The following is a 22,946-nucleotide window of genomic DNA, read 5'->3' on the forward strand; positions in this document are numbered from 1 at the left end:
TATGTTTTGGCTTCAAAAAAATCTGTGAGAGTCACTAAATTTTTATCTTTTCTCACCACTCCCCACTCTAGGAAGATTAAACCAGGGACTAATCTCAGGTCTCAGACTAAGCCCTTGTTGCTGTTTTAGCCAGAGTCTGTAAAGTCCATCGTTTGCTCAGAGTTAGGAACTTTGCATTTTGATTGGCCAGCTACATACAAGACGCCGTTTCCAGCAAACCCTCGAAGGTATGCGTGCCCATTCTCGGTAAAAAGAAGGTCAATTGAGCTGTTCTTTCCTCTCACTTCCTAGAGACAGCTTCAGAGATCTCAGGCCCTTTAACTTTATTCTCTTGCCCAGCAAGGGAGAACAGCCTTTATTGAGAAGTTTGCAGTTTCATATTTTCCTACAAAGTCCCGACATTTGGGATCAGCCTGAGCAAAAGGATCACTATAATTGGTCTTGTTAAATTCAAGAACCGAGACACTAATCGTTTTGTTTTACGCACAGTAACGAATGCGAACAATATTAGAACTAGGGGAACGTCAGCCAATCAGCTGATTTTAGCAGCAACGGCCGGGCCCGGGCGGGTGGGGCGCGGGGCTCTGAGGAATTGAGTTTGCGTCAGCGTCAGCGCGCGCACCGCCTCGCGCCAGTGAGCTGTGACTCAACCAATCAAGCTTCAGCAGAGCACGGGGCTCCGCCCCGGCGCCAGCCGCGTCCCCGCGGAAGCGCATGCGCGGGGTGGAGCCTGCTTATTTGAATCTGAGAGGTGGTGTTTGGAACCCGGAGGATTTGGGACCCCGGAGTGTATGAGGTGAGGTACTTTTAAACACACGGCAAAATGGGAGCTCAGGTACTGAAGAGAATCTCCTGACTTGTGAGCAAGGCAGTCCTCCAAGGTGTCGGGTTTCCCCCACACCAGGAATCTGCCCAGTGGGTCCGTGGTCGCGGCCAGGTTTGCTCCCTGTTGCAGGCTGTGAGAGGGGAGTTCTTGAGGAGTGATGGGACAGTTCCATCAGAAGGGGCCAGAAGCAGGTCGCCCGCCCTTCTTACACAGGAACCGAGGAAACAACTGGCAACCTGGAACTTCCTGGTGGTCTACACACACGTATTGCTCTCCTTCCTGCTCCGGCCTCATCTGTTCTAGGGAGGTGGGGTTGAGTGTCATTACGACCATTCCTTTCGTTTTTCCCATTTGCAGCCCCAAATTTAGAAGTCATTCTGGCTTTCTCTCTTTTTCCCTACATCCAATTCTTTTGTTATGGCCTTGATCAATCTCCTTCCAAAACATTTCACGATTACAATCATCTTCTGTCTCTCTTACTGTTTACACTTTAGGCCAGGTTCAGACCACACTCTCATCTCTTCTGACCCTTTGCTAAACTTTTTAAATTGTCTGTTTCCACTCCTGGACTCCTGACATTCTAGTCTCTGCGCTGCAGCGAAAACGATTTTAAAACAAATCAGATGGTATCACTTTCTCTCTGACACTCTTCCCTTCCCCTTATAGTTAGTTGCCTATGACACTTAAAATCCAGACTCCTTGTTTTGGTTGACAAACCCCAATATAGCAGTCCCTGTCTGCCTTTCTGATTTTGTCTCCCACTACTCTGTACCTCTTTCATGCCACTACTCATCCTCACCTCTTACTGGTGGTGTTGCTGTTTGTTTAACACACAAAGACCTTGCTTCAAGATCTTAGTATGTCTTGCTCTTTTCTCTCTGTGAAATACTCTTTGACCAGATCTTAACATATTTGGTTCCTCCTGGCATTTGAATTTAGCTTAAAGGTCACATCAGAGAGGCTTTCTCTGAACACTTGTTCCACAGTAGCTTGTCACTGTCACCTCACCCCCACTTTTTAAAATCACACCACTGTATATTATGTTCACTATTCGGAGAAGGCAATGGCAACCCACTCCAGTACTCTTGCCTGGAAAATCCCATGGATGGAGGAGCCTGGAAGGCTGCAGTCCATGGGGTCGCTGAGGGTCGGACACGACTGAGCGACTTCACCCTCACTTTTCACTTTCATGCATTGGAGAAGGAAATGGCAACCCACTCCAGTGTTCTTGCCTGGAGAATCCCAGGGACGGGGGAGCCTGGTGGGCTGCCGTCTATGGGGTCGCACAGAGTCGGACGTGACTGAAGTGACTTAGCAGCAGCAGCAGCATTAGTTATTTACTTATTTATTGACTCTCGTGCGCCTCCCCATCCCACCCCCTGTAAGTTTCACTATAGCAGAGGCCTTGACTTTTATGATTTATCCCTGATAAGTAGAACTGTGCTTGGCATATAGATGATGCTTAGTAATTATTTACTGAATAAGTGAATTAGTGAGGCATGTTTCTGTTCTGAGAATCCTTAGCTTGGCAACCAGTTTGTCTTAAACTTTGCACTGACAAGGCAGGCAGCATTAAAGATTAAAAGCAAAATCAAGGCAAAGTGGAGAGAAATAGGAGTGGAGAAAGTAACATTGAGTTCATGAGATGAATTAGTATTAGACTCACTTATGTGATATAGCCATTTTAGGAGAATTTGTTATGTTCCCTGTACTCTTACCATCTTTTTTCCCCCCTCCCACAGGGCCAGTTCAGCTGGTGAATGTTACCTTGGAGAGCTGTTTCTCTCTGTTCCTCTTTAAGTCAAAGGGCTTTTTGAGAAAGTTAACCTATAGATTTTGTTGCCTGGATTGCTGTCATTTTTAATTGTGTACTTGTATGCTAGGTGCTCTGTCTTTGGAGTAAAAAGGGAGTAACTGTTTGGCTGGTTAGTGACACCTTGACACTTGTTTTTGTATAGAACATGTGCAGTAATGTCATCTCAAAAGAAAGTTAACTCTTGGGCACGAAAGAGGACTTCACAGGATAGTAGTAGCTATCAGACTAGACTCTCAGCCTGGAGAGTAAAAGAGGACCTAAATGACTCAAAGAGCATCTCAAAATGTGGACAGAACAATACTGTGGAAGATTGTGAAGGTGCTGATGGTCAAACAGAAAACGCTCTGCAGATAGCATTGAGATACTTTGAGAAAGGTAAGAGATTGTTTTCCTTGTGTAAGGCCTGTTCCTGTGAAAAAATTCTAGACTCTTTTGGTAAGGATTTTTAAAGGAAAGCATATTTTTGCTCATTCATGATTTTTGTTTATTTAATGGACATTTATTGAGCACTTAACTGCATATCAGTATGCTAGGTACTAGGGATACAACAACAAAGAATGTTCTGGCAGAGTGGTTTTCAAACTGTTGCACGTTGGGATTAAATTACCTCAGAATCTTTTTCTTTTAATATTGATTTATTTGACTGCATCACGGATGCAGCTTTGTCACAGGAGGTGCTCGGGATCTTTGTTGTGTCATGTGGGGTCTTTCGTTTCACAGACTCTCTAGTTGTGGCACAAGGTCTCAGTAGTTCTGCAGCATGTGGGATCTTAGTTTCCTGACTGAGAATCGAACCCGAGTCCCCTGCATTGCACGGCAGATTCTTAATCACCAGGGAAGTCTACCCGAGAATCTTTAGAAACCACTGGTACCTGGCATCCACTCTTAGATTTTCTGATTTTATTAGTATGGGACACAACTTGGGCATTGGAATTTTTCAACAGCTCTAAGTGATTCAAATGTGCAGGAAACCTTGTGAACCACTGTCTTAGTTATTGAAAACAGCTTAGTCTTAAGTTCTGTGCTTTTAGTTAATTTAGAGCAAAGAAACCAGATCAGGACTCAGTTTTCCTGCTGTCAAATATTCTAGAGTTTTAGGGGCTTTGAAGGGTTTTTAGGAAGACTTTTTTTTACATAAAGCTGTTTGTTTGAAGTAGTCTAATTGTAACTGTTGAGGCTGAGGAGTGAGAGAGTTTTAAAGTTCTCACTGTTTACTATTGTTCCTCTTTCAGGTCCCATTAAAACTTCACAGAATAAAGAGAAACACTTGAAAACTGTGGAAAACGTGGCATGGAAGAATGGGTTAGCTCCAGAAGGAATTGACATTCTATTAAGTGTGGCACTCAGTGGCAAATTTGGTATGTCACGGGGATAAATTTTTCAGCATTAGTTTTGCCTTTCAGAATTTGAATTACATTGTTGATTGGAATCAGATGGAGTTAAAGAACTGTATATTTTTCCTATTCTCTTCATAAAACCAATCTAAGATTATACAAATGGACCTTCCTTATCTCCAAACTTCGATTGTGGCTCAGCTGGTAAAGAATCTGCTTGCAATGCGGGAGACCTGGGTTTGATCGCGGGGTTGGGAAGATCCCCTGGAGGAGGGAAAGGCTACCCACTCCAGTATTCTGGCTTGGAGAATTCCATGGACTGTATAGTCCATGGGGTCACAAAGAGTCAGACACGACTGAGCGACTTTCACTTTCACTATGTTGAAACTACCTTAACAAAAAGTTTCTATGTGCATATGCTGAAAATGGCTAGTTATCACATTTTTATTTTTAGAATGGATTCTTGTTACCAAATGCTTGGAAGCAATTTTTAGTATTTCTGTTAGGAAGGGTAGATAATAGTTTAAGTAGTGTTGCTGGAAGGCACATTAAGAGATCGCTGGTGTACTTTATTGCCTTTAGACTCACTTATCAGTGACAGTAAGTCACTGTTGATATTGTCTCCATTCCAGTGTCTCTGGCTTTAACCGTTAAGATGCTTTTTCTTTTGAGCAAATGCTTCCTTTTCTGTTCTAAGTTCATTTGTATGGGGGTGGAGGTGGGGAATCTTAGAAAGAAATAGTATCTGTCCATTATTCTTTTCACTTGAGAACCTTTTAACCTACCTTTATCCAAATTTAGACTTAGAGAGTATTTTAGCCCTTGAACATTCTCATTTTAAATGTGAGGCAACTGAAGCCCAGAGTGGTTAAAGAGACTTGCTTAATCTCAGAGCTAAAACTGGGGAACTCTGGTCTCGTTACTCCCCTTCTAGTGTTCATAGTGCACCACACTGCTATCAGATTTTCTGCTTTTTTTCTTTAAGACAACTATCAAAATTGGATACTTACTATATCATTTTGCATATTGGGTTCCTTTGTGCATATCCTATCATGTTTGCAAGGGTATGTGTTAGTCCCTCAGTCTGGTCCGACTCTTTGCGACCCCATGGACTATAGCCCACCAGGCTCCTTTGTCGATGGGATTCTCCAGGCAGGAATACTGGAGTGGGTTGCCATTTGCAAGGGCATGTGTGTTTATTTTAAAGAAACAGTGCATGACTAGCTGAATTCAGTATATGACTTCCAGGTATTTTAGTTCTCTATTTTTACCTGATTAGTGCTCTCTGTTTTCCTAGAAAGTTAAATTTGACCTAATAAAATTGGTCTTCTTATAAGTGGTTTCAGATTGTTTGCTTCTAACAAATATCCATGAATTCATATTTAACTAATTAGTGTCTATCGAGAACAATCCTATCTATTCCTTCTCCCCTTAAAACATGTGTAGAATGTACAGATGTTTTCTACTTTGGAATTTCTCTTCTCTTTTATGATATCTCAGAAATGAACGATTAGGTTTTCGTGATGTTTGCTAGGTCTTGTAGCAAATGCATGTGTTTTTAAAAATGCATGCCTCAGGCTTTGAAACTTGTATATAACAATTTGAAAAATAATCTGTAACTTTCCAGTCTAATTTCATTTTTCTATTAAGCTGGAATTTGGAGACATTAAGGTAGCCTCCTTAATTGCTTTTCTCCTTCTAGTTATTTCTATAATATCCCCCATCACTATTAGATCTTTGTATGTAACTCCTTTGCTAAGTTGAAATGCATATTCAAGGGCAGGTATGCTAGAAATGTCATAATTAGGTACAAAAGGACTTTGTACTCTTTAGTAATTAAAAAGTCACTGGGAAGTAAGAACAGAGTCAATATAGGACTTTATTCAACATAGAATTCTCCCCTTGAATTTGGTATATGTATAAAGTATTAGTGGTCAGACTGTTATAAACTTTACAAGAATTGGGGGATGGGAATAGGGGAGAAGAGAGGTAAAAACGGGAAATCACTGAGTGGAAACCAGAGATTTTTATTCTTATGATTCACTATCTGCCATCACTGCTTCCTTTTTTCAACACAAAATGATGGGGTAGAAATTGATGAGACACATTGTTGTAGTTATGTGGGATAAGTAAATCTAGAGAACATGATGACTAAAGTTAGTAATATTGTATAGAATATTGGAAATTTGCAAGAGAATAGACTTTAGGTGCTCTTATCACAGAGAAGAAAATGGTAACTATGTAAGGAAATAAAATGTTGATCAGCTTGACTATAGTAGTCATTTTACTATAATAGGTATACAGTATCTGCCAGGTGTTTACATGTTCAGTTCAGTTCAGTCACTCAGTCATTCCATGTCCATCACCAACTCCCGGAGTTCACTCAAACTCAAGTCCCTCGAGTCGGTGATGCCATCCAGCCATCCCATCCTCTGTTGTCCCCTTCTCCTGCTGCCCCCAATCCCTCCCAGCATCAGAGTCTTTTCCAGTGATACAACTGTATAAATAGTTGTAAATACAATGTAAATGCAGTGTAAATAGTTGCCTGTGTATGCCTAATTCAAGCTTTGCTGTTTGGAACTTTATGTAATATTTTTTTAGGAACACTTTCTGTGTTTAGTTGAATTCACAGATGTGGAACTTGAGGATATGGAGGCCTGATTATATCATATCATCATGTTGTGCGTCTTAAATATATACAATGTTTACTAAGGAAAAAAAACAAGAGGTCTGCACCTGTAGGAAAATAAAAGACATGTATAAGATGTTTCTGAGAATGCTACTTATGGGTGAAGTTAAGAACAGTGTTATCTTTGTGAATGGATGTGATCACCATGCTATAGTGCATTTAAGACAGTGTTTAAAGACCTGTATATTTCTAAGAATGCTACTCTCGGGAGAAGTTGAGAACAGTGTTATACTGAATGGATGTGATTACCACACTGTAATGCCTTTAAAACATTGGTTAAAAACACATGTATCCAAGATACTGTTGTGGCTTCTACTTGTATGAGAAGTTGAGAACATTAGTTTTTCAGTGAATGGTTCTGATCACCACAGTATAATGCAAATAAAACGATGTTTAAATACAAAAAGAAATTGATAATATATGTATATATAAAATTATTGAAGCCTTAATAAGCAGAAGCTGATACAGGGTGTATATTAAGACAAAGCTACTGGTCACATCACTTCTATTAGCAGATGGGAGAATAGCATGGAAGCCAGAGAATGATGGAAAGATTGGACCAATATAGAATGGCAGTACTACCAGCTAATAGGGTAGTTGTTTCATTCTGGTATCCTTTCCACTTTTGGGGCATGGATGGAGAATACAAATGCATCTATCTGTTCTTAAATGTAGCAGCTGATGTAAGATGTCTTACAGTAGATTTAAATAAACCAGAATCTATTATGCCATTTTTAAAAGTCCTTGAAATTTTCTTAGGAGTAAAACACTATTTTTGAGATGTAATTCACATACCATAAAATTCACCCTTTGGAAGCATATGGGGTTGGTTTTGTTCTTCTTTTTTTTTTTTTAAGCATATCCATGGAGTTGGGTGGGCTTCCCAGGTTTGCCTACAATGCAGTCCGTCTATAATGCAGGAGACCCTGGTTCAATTCCTGGGTCAGGAAGATCCCCTGGAGATGGGATAAGCTACCCACTCCAGTATTCTTGGGTTTCCCTGGTGGCTCAGAAGATAAAGAATCTGCCTGCAATGTGGGAGACCTGGGTTTGATCCCTGGGTTGAGAAGATCCCCTGGAAAAGGGAAAGGCTACTCACTCCAGTATTCTGGCCTGGAGAATTCCATGGACTGTATAGTCCATGGGGTTGCAAAGAGTCAGACATGACTAAGTGACTAAGCACAGCACATAGAGCTGGGCAATCATCACTACTATCTAATTGTCCAAACATTTTCATCCTTCCAAGAAGAGATCCTGTATTCATCCTCCATTGTTAGATAGAAATATTAGAGCCAAAGAATCTGCTTTGTAGTTTATATTAGAAGTTAAAGGTACATTTTTGTTTCAAACTATGCTTTGTAATGATGATAAGAGTTATTGCTGCTGCTGCTAAGTCACTTCAGTCGTGTCCGACTCTGTGTGACCCCATAGATGGCGGCCCACCAGGCTCCCCCGTTCGTGGGATTCTTCAGGCAAGAACACTGGAGTGGGTTGCCATTTCCTTCTCCAGTGCATGAAAGTGAAAAGGGAAAGTGAAGTCGCTCAGTCGTGTCTGACTCTTAGCGACCCCATGGACTGTAGCCCACCAGCCTCCTCCATCCATGGAATTTTCCAGGCACTGGAGTGGGTTGCCATTGCCTTTGCCGTAAGTGTTATTGAATATTACTTTATTGCCTTCAACGTAAAGGGAAAGTTTTAGGACCAAGAGTTAATTACAATGAAGGGACAATCAAGACCCTAAAATGTAGTTTAATTTGGACTTTGTCTGCTTTCTAGGGAGTGCTGTAAACACTCGGATATTCAAGTGTATGATTCCAGCAACTCTAATATCAGAAGATTCTGTGGTTAAGGCGGTCTCCTGGCTTTGTGCTGGCAAGTGTTCTGGTAGCACCAAGGTAATTTTTTTTAAACACTTTGATGATAAGTCCTTCAGAGCCACTTAAGCGCTGGCAAGGAAGAGCCACTTATGAAGTAATGGCAGTGGCCTTTTGTGCAAAGCTTGTAGTTTTGGAACAATATAGCTTGATGCAAGAACTCTGTTCAAATAGAAATTTTTACTGAGAAATAAAATCTATTATCCTTCTTTGTGCTAGAGGCTTCTAAAACAGTCCTGAGGGGGGTAATTAAGCTCTTTTGTTGCCAGTTATATTTCTCTAAAGATAAACATTTTGTTTCTCAATAGGTGCTTTTTTATCGTTGGCTGGTTGCAATGTTTGACTTCATTGATCACAAGGAGCAAATTAACTTGCTCTATGGCTTCTTTTTTGCTTCATTGCAAGATGATGCACTGGTAAGTAAAAATTGAACAGCATTATGCATTGATCAGTGATACGTGCTTGTATATCGATGCACCATATGTGCTTCAAAGTGCCAAACAACTTTCCTTACTTATTTTAAAATGTATGAAACTGGAAGATGTAATGAGTAGCATAACGAACACCATTATACCGGTCTCTCAGATTAACAAATGACATTTTCCCCACATTTGTTTTTTATCTTCTTTTAAGGAAATAATTGTTACAGATAGAATTGAGTTCACATTGGAGTCTCTGCTGATCTAGAGCAGTGATTGCCATCTTTTCCCTTTTAAACCACTTCAACAGGGTCCTTTGGGTCACTTATTCTACAGTTTCTTGATTAACACTGTGAAAACCTCATCAGAATTAATGAGAAGGAGAGGATTACTTTTCATGAGATGCCAGTGGACTGATTTTGATTAAATAGCATAATTAGTCCCATTGAAAGCATTAATAACTCTAAGAAATCAATCTACTGTCCACCTGGAAGTCTTTCAAGGACCAGCAGTAGTTCACAGACCATGTGAACCATTCATCTAACAGAACTTCTCTTGCTTTGGGGAAGGGAGGGAATTCATTTATTGATTTCATTTTCAAAAATTGACTATGTTTGTTGCATTATATGAGACAGTGTAGAAGATTCAAAGATTAGCTGAGAGTTTCTATATTCCAGGGGTTTGTAATCTATTTCGGAGACTAAGGGAAGCACATAAAGTTAAATGACAACGCGTAAGTTCTATTATCAAAGACAGTGTATGTTAATGTGAGGATAATAATTGCTGTGATATTTCCAGGAAGAAAAGAACACTGTAAACCAGAGTGATTAGAAAAAGCATCATAAAGTACGTGGGCATTGAACTGGGCCATGAAGGTGGAGTAGGATTTGAGATTTGATGTTTGATATGACAGGAACATTTCAAGCAAAGTTGTGAACTGTGTAAATTGTGTTTTAGGAAACCTTAAATATATCAGACTGACTTAATTACAATTGATGTCAGGCAGTGGTGGGTGGTAAGGCTGAAAAAATTGGGTGAGGAAAAATTGTAGCGGTCTTTAAATATGATGGTAAGGGAAGCGCGGGGCCGCCGCTCGGGAGCATGGCGAGTCTGTCCAGGGCGCCGCAGCAATGGGCCACTTTTGCCCGAGTTTGGTATCTCCTAGATGGGAAGATGCAGCCCCCTGGCAAGCTTGCTGCCCTGGCATCAGTTAGACTTCAAGGACTGCATAAGCCTGTCTACCATCAACTGAGTGACTGTGGGGATCATGTTGTCATCATGAACACAAGGCACATTGCCTTTTCTGGAAACAAGTGGGAGCAAAAAGTGTACTCCTCACATACTGGCTACCCAGGTGGATTTAAACAAGTGACAGCTGCTCAGCTTCACCGGAAGGATCCAGTAGCAATTGTAAAACTAGCTATTTATGGCATGCTGCCAAAAAACCTTCACAGAAGAACTCTGATGAAGAGGTTGCACCTTTTTCCAGATGAAGATATACCAGAAGATATTCTTAAGAATTTAACAGAAGAGCTTCCTCAACCACGAAAAGTGCCCAGACGTCTAGATGAGTACACACAAGAAGAAATAGAGGCTTTTCCGAGAGTTTGGTCTCCACCTGAAGACTATCGGCTGTAGGAGAAAGAAAATTCCAGAACATAACGGTGGTGCTTGAAACTCCTTCCTCAGGGCAAGATGGAGCAACAGCTGCCTTCCGACAGGACGCCTGCTCTGGGGGCTGAAAGTTTGTCGGGGAGGGTTGGGCAGGGATATCCCTTCCTTAGGAGATTACAGTAAAATGTCACTTTATAGAATCGTTTGATTATATAGTGCTATCTGAATGTTGGAAGTAAGAATAAAACTGCCCCTTGCTTAAAAAAAAAAAAAAAATATGATGGTAAGGAATTTGAACTTTATCCAGTGGGGAAATCACTGAAAAACTTGGGACAGAACATGTTGAAAGCAACATTGTAGGAAGTTGTATCTAATAATGCCAAACATGATGAATTAGGATGGAAGCTAGAATCAGGAAGACTAGTTAGGAGACTGACATGATGATGATATCCTAAACTTAGCAATTCTCAAATATGCTCTGTGAATCCTTTGATGCTTCCTGAGAAACTTCCAGGAGGTCTCAGAGGTTAAAATTATCTTTATAGCGATATCAAGATGTTAATAGCTATTTTCACTGTGTTGACATTTGCACTGATGGTGGATAAAACTGCTGACACACTCAGGGCAGTGAGTCCACACTGTAGTAGGGTTTGTTGTGTTCTTTACTGTAATAAAAAACAAAAATGCAGGTTTTACTTAATAATGTCCCAAATGAAGCAATAAAGATTAATTCATTAATTATATTAAACTTTAACCTGTGAGACATATCTTTAATATTCTGTCTGGTGAAATGGGAAGTATCAATAAATCCTTTCTGCATATTAAAGCACAACAGTTGTCATGAGGGAAGGAACTTTGTGTGATTGAATTGTGAGCCAAACTAGCTGCTTTATTCCATGGAATACCATTTTTACTTCAAAGAATGACTGACATATAAACTATGGTTATTCAGACTTGGTATTTGGCAGATGTTTTCTTGAAAATGAACAAAGTGAGCTGGTCATTTCATAGAAAACAACTGGCACTATTTGTGGCAAGTGGTAAAATTTGAGCTTTTAAGCAAAAATGACAAGTTTGAAAAATTGTATTTGTCATTGTGAACTTGATAGCTTCCCAATACTTAAAAGACTTTGCTGATGAGAATGAGAATATTAATGACTGTGATTTTTAGTATTATATAATGATTATAATTATATTAATAATTATATAATGAAATATGTCAACATTTGGGAGATAGGTATAACTAATTTCCAAATGATCTCGTTTGAAATTATGTATGAGTAAAAGCCATCCAAAGTACAAGATATATCAAGGAATTTTAATGGAATAGAGTACAAAGAGTTAATTGATAAGATTTCAGAATCCATATTGCAGCTATTTCCTAAGAGACTACCACTTAATAGTTTTGGTGAAGTATCAAAGACTAATATCCATAATTTTTTGAAAAGGCTATTCAAATATTCCTTCTTTTCCAATTACATATGTGTGTGAGGCTAACTTTTCTTCATGTACTTCAATCATAACAATATATTGTTACATTTAATGCATAAGCAGAGTATCTATATTCTATTAAGTCAGAAACATTGTAGAAATGTAAAACTATGTCATGCTGTCTTTTTTTGGGAAAATATAGTTATTTTTCATAAAATATTTCATTTATGGTTAACATGTAATGAGTTTATTTTTTAAATGAGTTACTAAACATTAAAAAAATTTCCTAGCTTTGATTTTGAATATGGTCAATATCAACAGCTATAAACCAGATAAACAAAAGCTTTGGGGGATCTTCTAGTTTTTAAGAGTCTTGAGACCAAAAAGTCTGAGAATCACTATCGGAGATTAAGGGGTATGAAAAATTGAAGGGACAAATCTTAAAGGAGACTGTAAAGGAAGAATTGACATAATCTAGTACCTAAACTGGATTAAGGGAAAGGTCAAGAAATAAAGATAGAGTTTGTAAGCCAGTATGTTGCAAAATGATGGTACCTTTGACCATAGAAAGAAATTTGTGGAAAAGGAGGTAGTTTTAAAAGGAACATAATATGTTTGGCTTCAGATGTACAAAGTTTGAGGTTACATCCTGTAGAAATTCACTCAGTGAACATTTATTAACTAATGTGAGAGTCATTGAACTAGTATTGGAGATACAAATATGAGTAAGAATAAGTTAACTATTGTTCTTCCCATATGGCGCTAGTAGTAAAGAACCCACCTGCCAATGCAGGAGACATAAGATATCCGGGTTCAATGCCTAGGTCGGGAAGATCCCCTGGAGGAGGGCATGGCCACCCACTCCAGTATTCTTGCCTGAAGAATCCCATGGACAGAAGAGCCTGGTGGGCTGTGGCCCATAGGTTGCAAAGAGTCGGACACAACCAAATCAACTTAGCACATAAGTTAACTATAAGCTTCATATAGTTATATGAGCTTTATATACCATACGCCAAGTGCTTTACACAGTATTTCACCAACTCTAAGATGACATCAGTTTTAAGATGCATCATTATCTTTTGAACCATTACAATGAGATATTACTATTAAAATTGTTACCTGATACTGATTTTAGGATTAGTTTTGTTTTCAGAGATGTTAAAATGTAGAAAATGAAATGTCAGACTATGTATTTTTTTCCTAGTTCTGAGGGTCTGAAAGTTCTTTTTATTCTTAACCTCAATTCAAAATAACCATTTATTTAGCACCTACTATTTTCTATACTGTGCTCTCTAGTGTGGTAGCCACTAACCTCATGTGACTAAATGAGCATTGGGAATGTGGCTAGGCCAAACTGAAATGTGCTGTAAATGTAAAACACACCCGATAAGAAGTGGTTTGAACTCATTTAAACCTCTTTACAGCCTTTGTGACATATACACTTTTATCCCCATTTTAGAGAGGAGGAGTTTGAGGCACAGAGAAGTCAAATAATTATCCAGGGTCATGTGACTAGAGGCAGGATTCATGGGAAATGCTATTCCCATTTTAGAGATGAGACAACTGAGGCTTGGAAAAGTTATGTAACTTTGCTAAGGCAACCTACCTAGTCAGAGCCTGAGCCTTGAAGATCTTTAAATGTAGTAGGAGAGAGAAGTACAGTGTGATAAATCCTGTGATAGTATCCACAGAGTTCCATGGGAATATAGAGGAGCGGTATCAAGAGTAGGGATCAGGGTTAATGGAGGAGGAAATGGCAACCCACTCCAGTATTCTTCCCTGGAGAATTCCATGGACAGAGGAGCCTGTCCTCTGTAGCCTCTGTAGCCTGTGGGCTACCATCCATAGGGGTTGCAAAGAGTCAGACACGACTGAGTGACTATCACTTTCACTTTCAGGGTTAAAGTTATAGGGATTTCTTTTCAATAGGAAGAGAGATATGGGTGTTGATGTCCATAAATTTGTGAGTTAGTAAGGGATGTGATTGAGGGAATTCCTGCCCAGTGGTTTTAGTGATTTTTTTTTTCTCAAATTTTCACTCAAGTAGGAGGCAAGGTCTTCTGCTGAGAATGAGGAAGAAAAGATAGAATGTTATGTTTGAGAGTATACATTTTGAAATAGCTCTTGGTGGAAATAGAGATAGATTAAGAGACACAGTTCTGAAGGCCTACATAAGTTTCAGTTCAGTTCAGTTGCTCAGTCGTGTCCGACTCTTTGTGACCCCATGAATCACAGCACGCCAGGCCTCCCTGTCCATCATCAACTCCCGGAGTTCACTCAAACTCATGTCCATCGAGTCAGTGATGACATCCAGCCATCTCATCCTCTGTCGTCCCCTTCTCCTCCTGCCCCCAATCCCTCTCAGCATCAGAGTCTTTTCCAATGAGTCAACTCTTTGCATGAGGTGGCCAAAGTATTGGAGTTTCAGCTTTAGCATCATTCCTTCCAAAGAAATCCCAGGGTTGATCTCCTTCAGAATGGACTGGTTGGATCTCCTTGCAGTCCAAGGGACTCTCAGGAGTCTTCTCCAACACCACAGTTCAAAAGCATCAATTCTTCGGTGCTCAGCCTTCTTCACAGTCCAACTCTAAGTTTAGGGAGCACGAATTTGTGATGTTACTAATGTCAAGGGTCGTAGTTCCTCCAGGGTGGGACACGAAGGCAAGAGAGTGACTGAGCTAATGGATCAGTAAGTCTAGAGAGAAAAGGGAGAAGGTGAAGACTAAAGAGAGCAGATTGGGAGCACAAACAGCTGAGTTTCAGGTTGCTCTGATGACATTAAAGGCATGTATTAGGATTAAAAACTGGAATGATAGAAGTTGTAGCATTGGAGTTTAAAATTGCAGGGGGGCACTGGTTCAATGTGATGACAGGATTTAGAGTGACAGTGGGGTGAGTTGTTGAAGACTAGAGTAAGGGAATGAAGGTTATTGTAATTGAAATTTTCCGTATCCTATGGATTTGTTGTTGTTGCTCTTGCTGCTCATCTATCAATTACCAAGTGATGTATGTTGAAAATCTCCCACTCAGAAGGCAGACTTGTCAGTTTTTCCTTAAAAAGTTCTGTCAAATTTGCTTTATATATTTTGAGTCTATTATTAGGTAAAGGCACAATTATAGTTTTCATATTGTCCTGCTGATTCAAACCTGTATCATGAAGTAGCATTTTAGAAATGCTTTTCATTTTAGTCATTTTGTTTGATATTGACATTGTCAACTCAGGCTTTATTTTGGCTAGTATATTGCTTGGTATGGACATGAACTTGGGCAAACTCCGGGAGGTAATGAGGGACAGGGAGGCCTGGTGTGCTGCAATCCATAGGGTCACAAAGAGTCGGATACGACTTATCAACTGAACAGCAACAACATTGCTTGGTGTATTTCTATCTTTTGGTTTTTTGAAAAATCTTCCTTTGCCCTTATGTCTTAGACACTTCCCCATTCCAGCATTATTGCCTGGAGAATCCAATGGACAGAGGAGCCTGGCTGGCTACAGTTTGTAGGGTTGCAAAGAGTTGGATATGACTGAAGCAACTTAGTGTAGCACAGATTTTATTTTTAAATCCTGTTTAATGATTTTTCACTTTTTCCTGGAAAATTATTTACCTCTGTAGTGATTATTGATATCGTAGAAATAAGTAGGAATACCTTATTTTTAAATTTTATTATTTTGGGCTGTGCTGGGTCTTTATTGCTGCAGTCTTTGCTAGAATTGCAGGGAACAGGAGCTACTCTGTAATTGTGGTATGCGGGCTTCTCTTGTTGCTCAGGACAGACTCTAGGATGCACAGGCTTCAGCAGTTGCAGCTCCCAGTCTCTAGAGCACAGGCTCAGCAGTTGTGGTGCATGGGCTTAGTTGCTCCATGGCATGTGGAATCGTCCAGATCGGGAGTGGAACTCCTGTATTGGCAGGTGGATTCTTTACCACTGAGCCACCAGGGAAGCCCTGAGATCTCTTATTTTGAGCTTTCTAAGTGATCTGCTTTTTTTCTGATTATTTTCCTCATCCCTTATATTTTGGATTGATTGTGGTTTTCCCCCATTCTTGGTTGGAAATTACATACTCTGTGTGTGGTGTTGTTATTGTACCTATTTTAATATGCATATATAGTATAAAATGTAGAATATATAAAAAGTCATCCTTCTTACTATTTTTCTTTTGTTTGGAAGATAGTTATTTTTAATAAAATATATCATTTATCATGTAATGGGTTTATTTTTTAATGAATTAATAACTATTTATAATTTTTCTCAGTTGAAATCTTTAAGGCTTTTCTTAAAGTCTAGAGGTAACCAATATCGTTATTTTCATCTTGAAAGATACAGGGCCCTAGAATGCTTTAACTCTGATCACATCCCTCCCAGACTGTACATATTATCTGATTTTAGCTCTGACTCTTCACCATCCTCCTCCACATACACACATAGTAGACATTATTATTTTCTTCACAGTTAATATTTGTTTAGATTTGCCCACATATTTGCCAGTTTCTTTGCTCATCATTTGTTTTTACATCTCAGACCTTTAATTGAGATTATTTTCCTCTCTGAAAATATTTTCTTTAGTTTTTTTTTCTTTTTTTTGCTGTACCACCCAGCATATAGAACCTCCCTAACTGGGGATTAAACCTGTGCCTGCTGCAGTGTAAGTGTGGCATCTTAACCTCTGGACCACTGGGGAAATCCCTAGAATATTCTTTCAGTAGAATCTTTTTATTTTTAATTTTTTAATTGAAGGATAATACAATATTGTGTTGATTTCTGCCATACATCAACATACATCATAGATACATATACATATGTCCTCTCCCTCTTGAGCCTTCTTCCCACCTCCCACCCCATTCTACTGCTCTGGGTTGTCATAGAGCCCCAGTTTGAAAGTAGAATCTTTGATGGTAAGTTCTGTCTTTGCCTAAAAATGTCTTTACTATGCCCATGTTCTTGAAAATTGGTTCTGCCTAATCAGGAAAAGAATTTGAAAAAGAACAGATACATGTATATGTAGGGTGTGTGTATATATCTGCTGTGTGTAGAACACTAGGGTGACAGTTAAATTCTTTCAGGACATTGACAGTATTATTCCACTGGCACCTCCTTTCCATTGTTGTTAAATCAGTCTAATTATAATATGTTGTTTCTTTTCCTCTGAATACTTTTTGAAAGCAGCTTTGTGAGATTTAACTTACATACCATACAGTCCACTCAAAGTAAAATCTACTGGGTTTTAGTATGTTCAAAGATATGTGCAACCATGAGCAGAGTCAATTGTAGACTATTTTCATCACTTCAAAAACCTCATACCACTTGGGAAACCAACATATTCATGTGGCTTGCTTTATTGTGAACTTCTTACACTTAAAAAAAAACTCATGTATTTTAGCTATCACCCCTATCTTTCTGTTTAGAGGTCCTTACGCAACTCCTAGGGCTTTTGAGGTGGCACTAGTCATAAAGAACCTGCCTGTCAATGCAGGAGACATAAGAGATGTGGGTTCAATCCCTGGGTTGGGAAGAATCCCTGAAGGAGGATATGCAACCCACTCCAGTATTCTTGCCTGGATAATCCCCATAGTCAGAAGAGCCTGGTGGGCTACGTCACTGGGGTCACAATGAGTTGGACGTGACTGAAACGACTTTGTATGAATGCATGCAAGCAACTCCTAATATATTTTGTGTCATTAGAGATTTGCCTATTATGGACATTTCACATAAATGGAATCATACAGTGTGGGGTCATTTTTGACTGGCTTCTTTTAACTTACTTTACTTTTTACTTGAAAGCATAATGCTTTGCCTATTCTAGGTACCTTATATAAGTGGAATGATCCAGTATTTGTTCTTTTGTGTCTGGCTTCTTTCACTTAACATGTCTTCAAGGTTCATTCATGTTATAGCATATATCAGAACTTTGTTTTTATGACTGAATGATATTCTGCTATATGTATATGCCATTATCTGTTGATGAACTTTTGGATTGTTTCTGCCTTTTGGTTAACATGAATAATGTTGCAGTGAACATTGCCATCCAAGTGTCTGTTCAAGTCCCTGCTTAGAATTCTTTTGGATACATACTTAGGAGTTCTTTCAGGCAGGGACTGAACCTTTTATAACCAAAATATCTAGCATTGTAAACTTCATAAGAGCAGGTCTTTTTGTGTGTTTTATCTACTGCTTAATAAATACTTTCATGAATGAATGAATAAGATCTATTCATAAATGTTTGTCAAATAATTTCAGTATGCTTGAGTAGTTTTCATGATGCTGACTAAAGAGTTTCTTGCTCAGCATGGCAGGTGAGAAGGGGCCTTCCTTTTTTTTTTTCCTTCTTCTCTTTTAAAAATATTTATTGAAGTATCCCAGGTGGGACCAGTGGTAAAGAGCCTGCCTGCCAATGCAGGAGACAAAAGAGACGTGGGCTCAATCAGTTCAGTCAATTTTTATAAACTGAACACATTTGTATAAGTATTACCCAGAAGAAATAAGGATCCTAACTATAAAAAGCATTAAAAAAAAGTTACAACTTGGGACTTCCCCGGTGGTCCACTGGTTAAGACTCCACTGCAGGGTGTGTGGGTTCAATCGTTGATCAAGAACTAGGATCCCATATGCCATGTCTTGCAGCCAAAAAGTAAAAATAAAAAGTCACAACTTGATGGACACTTGACTCTGTAGTGACTGAGATGCAGTGGCTATTTGTCAGCGAAGCAATTGTAAAGTCTCAGATGCACATGAATTTTTCCTTTCTAGATGTGATTAAAGGACAGTGTCAGATAGAATACTGGAGCTTAGGGTGACACTTATTTTATACCCAACATGTATTGCTAATGGTTCACAGCATTCCCTGTGTTGCTCCGGCAGTAAAGAATCTGTCTGCAGTGCAGAAGGTCTGGATTCGATCCCTGGGTTGGGAAGATCCCCTGGAGAAGGGAATGGCAACCCACTCCAATATTCTTGCCTGGAGAATCCCATGGACAGAGGAGCCTGGTGGGCTACAGTCCATAGGATCACAAAGAGTTGGACATGACTGAGTGACTAACACTTCAGCTTTCAATGGTTCATATCCTAGGGATGTGAGGCAGTGAATTTTTTTTTACAGAAAGTTACTATATTTTGTGTAGATATGGTAACTTGGTCATAATATGTATTCTTCCCTTAAAAAAAAAAGATCCTATATCTAAATTCACACTTCTTACAAGTATGTTCAGTCTTTATCAACTCATTTCTAAGTACAGGAGTGACAATATGGAATTCTGTACTTTAAAGTATAGAGTCATAACTACCAAAATATAACTTTCTTTAAAAAAAATCTTGGGTTTTGCTGCTTCTCTAGTCCCATTTAATAATTTGTTATTGTTGTTTTTCAGTCGCTAAGTCGTGTCTGACTCTTTGTGATCCCAATGACTGCAGAGCGCGAGGCTTCCCTGTCCTTCACTATCTCCCAGAGTTTGCTCAAACTCATGTCCATTGAGTCAGTGAGGCTATTCAATCATCTTATCCTCTGTTGCCCCCTTTAATAATTTACTTTTTCAATTTTCTATATTCTAAAGTAGGTATTGGCAAATTTTTCTTAAAGGGCCACATAGTAAATATTTAGGTTTGAGCGTCATACTGTCTTTGTCACAAGTATTCACTCTGCTGGTGCAGTGCAAACTCAGCTACAAACAATAAACAAATGACTGTGTTCCAATAAAACTATTCATGGTGACCAGCAGTGGGCTGAATTTGATCCACAGGTTGTTGTTTTTCCATTCCTGCAATAGAATATTGTTTTTTGTCTGATAAACAGATATTGGGGTTTTTCTTTTATGTTTTATTTTATGGTTATCATTTTTTAATGGAAAAAATGAACTGCTACTCTCTTGTCATGAAGATACTCTCCTCTGTTTTCTTCTAGAACAAGTAACAGCAGATTTCCTATAAAGAAAAGGAAGTAAATATTTTAGCCTTGCAGGCCACTCAGTTTGTGTCACAACTGCTCAGGTCTGCTGTTGTAGCAGGAAAACAGCCATGGCCAATACATAAATGAGTTAGTGCAGTTGTGTTCCAGTAAAACTTGATTTGCAAAAATAAGTGAACTATAGTTTGCTGACCTCTAATCTAGAATAAAACGTCAACAAGTGGTCACTCAAAATGATGTGGTTATAAGGAACCAATCCTTCAGTACTTTAAGCTCAAATTTATTGAGTGTGTGCTATTTTGCCAGACTGAGGTCTAAATGGCTAATTAAATTCTGGGATATTCACTGGAATATTAAGATAATTGAAAATGATCATTTTGAAGACCAAGTAACATGGGAAAATACTTTTAAGTGGGAAATCAGGATAAAAGTTTTAAGTTTATAACTTAATAGCTGTGGACTACTAGAAGGAATTGGCAATCCACTCCAGTATTCTTGCCTGGAGAATCCCATGGACAGAGGAGCCTGGCAGGCTATAGTCCAGAGGGTCACAAAGAGTCAGACGTGACTGAGGCAACTTAGCATGTACACACGCGTTAGAAGGAATACATAAATTTTTGTTAGGCAGAAGATTCTGTTTCTGGTTTTCAAGTTGTCTGCATTGTTGTATTCCAAAGATAACTTTAAAAATAGTGTAAGTGGGTAAGTGAAAGTCACTCAGTAATGTTCAACTCTTTGTGACCCCATGAACTATACAGTCCATGAAATTCTCCAGGCCAGAGTACTGGAGTGAGTAGCCTTTCCCTTCTCCATGGGATCTTCCCAACCCAGGGATTGAACGTAGGTCTCCCACATTGCAGGCAGATTCTTTACCAGCCGAGCCACTAGGGAAGCCCCAAAATAGCATAAAGACATGCTAATTAAAACTATTGTTCAGTCAAGTCCTGAAGCCTTTTTACTTAATCATTGTAGGATTGACATTTAACGAAAATGCATTGTTGCTCTCTTCAAGATATATTGTCATTTTTTTCTTTTAATTTTTATATTTTGACAGTGCCCTTATGTCTGCCATTTGTTATATTTACTTACCAAAAAAGAGAATGGTGAGTATTTTCATTCCAATTGTATTACATTCACTCTGTGGAATTAGCATTTGTATTGGCCTTTATAAAGTTTTAATTATTAGCATTAGTTGTATGGCAAGGTTTTGTGGGAATTGCTTTTTAGTACTTTTACCTAAGAGCATCTGCTTAATGGCTTAACTGAGCAGGGTAATTATAGTCTTAATGTGTTGTAAGGAGAAGCTACATGGACAATGTTTCTTTTAATTCTGAATCACAAACTTTTCTTTACCTTCACTAGTCAAACCATTTCGTGTGAGAAAACTGCTTGATCTTCAGGCCAAAATGGTAAGTACTCAACCTAAAACTGGCCAGTGTACTCTGTGCTAGGTATGGAGCTAGGCTGTGGGGATATAAAAGTGAATGTATCATTATCTTCAAGAAACTTACTGCCTAGGGAGCTGAGTCAACAAAGTAAAAATCAGAATTAGACTGGGGTCAAGGGAGGAGTGATGATGGTGAGTAGAATTTAACTAGGCCAGGAAGGAAAAGAAGGGCCCTCATGGCAGGGAACAACATGAGCAAAAGCCAGGTAGATATCAAATAGCAGCAACTGTTTATGGAATTGGGTTGGTATGGCTGGAAAGTAAGTGTTAGGGAGTAATAAAAAATGACTATTTTATTAAAGTGACTAGCTTATTTATTCTGTGGCTGTGATCTAGGAAAGCATTCTTCTCTGGATGCTTAAACTTCAGTGTATATCCTATTATCTCTTGTCCTTACAACCCTCTTGCCTTGTTATTTCCACTATACCTGCCAGGTAACAGAAGCTTTGGGTATAAAACCGAGGGAGGTTGTGGTGCCTGTGCCTAATTACTGAAGCCTGCTGGCCTACATAGAGGCGTTCAGTTTTCATGAAAAACACAAACACACGTGCACATTTGTGCTTCCCCAGTATGAGGTTTCCTGTTGGTATTTACAATTCAGTGATTGTTTTTGTTTTATTAGAGGCTCCCCTGGTAGCTCAGATGGTAAAGAATCTACTCACAATGCAGACCTGGGTTTGATCCCTGGGTTGGGAAGATCCCCCAGAGAAGGAAATGGCAACCCACTCCAATATTCTTGCCTGGGAAACCCCATGGACAGAGGAGCCTGGTAGGCTGTAGTCCATGGGTTCACAAAGAGTCAGACAAGACTGGGCGACTACCACTTTCACTTTCTTGTTTTATAGCTTCCTGTTTCGGTTTTTGAGTGCATGCAGTATCTTCTGATAGCTCTCTGAGGATAGTAATAATAATGATTTTGTGTAAATTTAATTTTATTTCATATTAATCAGGCAGAGAAGAGAGAAAATATAGGGAAGAAGTAAAATATGGGAAAAGATCATAAAAGAGAACATGTCAAGTCAGAGAGGGTTGCTTTATGATAGTTGATTTAAATGTTTTGAGTTTCTGTTCCTCAATTTTCTATAGCATCTTCCTATAGCTATATCACATAATAAAATTAGGATCTGAATATACATTTAATCTTTTTATATTATTGTTACTCTTTTCTTCTTATTGGCCACAGAACTGAAAATTCTTGTTTTATTTCAGGGAATGCAGCCTCATCTCCAGGCTTTGTTGTCACTGTATAAATTCTTTGTTCCTACTTTGATTTCTGTATCTTTGCCTATGAAAAAGAAGGTAAGGGATTAAGGAGCAATAAGTCATATTTGGATAGAAATATGTTATTTTGAGTAAGTCAATTTATAGATTTTGACTAAAATGTTTATAGCATACTGTTTAAGATCTAATATTGTAGTGTTGCTTCTGAGAAGTTTTTTAGGAATTAACACTTCGTTTTGATTCTATTCAATGTTCTTAATAGATTGCTGATTATACTTTAAATGGACCTGCATGGGGCAAAATATTTCATAATTAATTTACTTCAGTTAATGAGTTTTAGATTTTATACCGTTCCAACTTATGGATACCTCCTCTCAT

The 22,946-nt window shown here is 38.8% G+C and overlaps 1 protein-coding gene across 3 annotated transcripts in view; it reads left to right on the top strand.

Moving 5' to 3' along the window:
- Positions 1 to 718: 718 nt before the first annotated feature.
- Positions 719 to 22,946, top strand: part of CENPI (centromere protein I) — a 110,866-nt gene continuing 88,638 nt past the window's right edge. For all 3 annotated transcript variants that reach the window (XM_060407957.1, XM_060407958.1, XM_004022481.5), the window contains exons 1-8: positions 719 to 796; positions 2,785 to 3,017; positions 3,875 to 4,000; positions 8,442 to 8,560; positions 8,848 to 8,955; positions 20,955 to 21,003; positions 21,263 to 21,309; positions 22,557 to 22,646. In XM_060407957.1, the coding sequence (XP_060263940.1) occupies positions 792 to 796; positions 2,785 to 3,017; positions 3,875 to 4,000; positions 8,442 to 8,560; positions 8,848 to 8,955; positions 20,955 to 21,003; positions 21,263 to 21,309; positions 22,557 to 22,646 (777 nt within the window). In that variant the 5' untranslated portion in view covers positions 719 to 791. The remainder of the gene's footprint in view (positions 797 to 2,784; positions 3,018 to 3,874; positions 4,001 to 8,441; positions 8,561 to 8,847; positions 8,956 to 20,954; positions 21,004 to 21,262; positions 21,310 to 22,556; positions 22,647 to 22,946) is intronic.

Source organism: Ovis aries, chromosome X (genome assembly GCF_016772045.2).
Source record: "Ovis aries strain OAR_USU_Benz2616 breed Rambouillet chromosome X, ARS-UI_Ramb_v3.0, whole genome shotgun sequence".
Classification (NCBI taxonomy): Eukaryota; Metazoa; Chordata; class Mammalia; order Artiodactyla; family Bovidae; genus Ovis; species Ovis aries.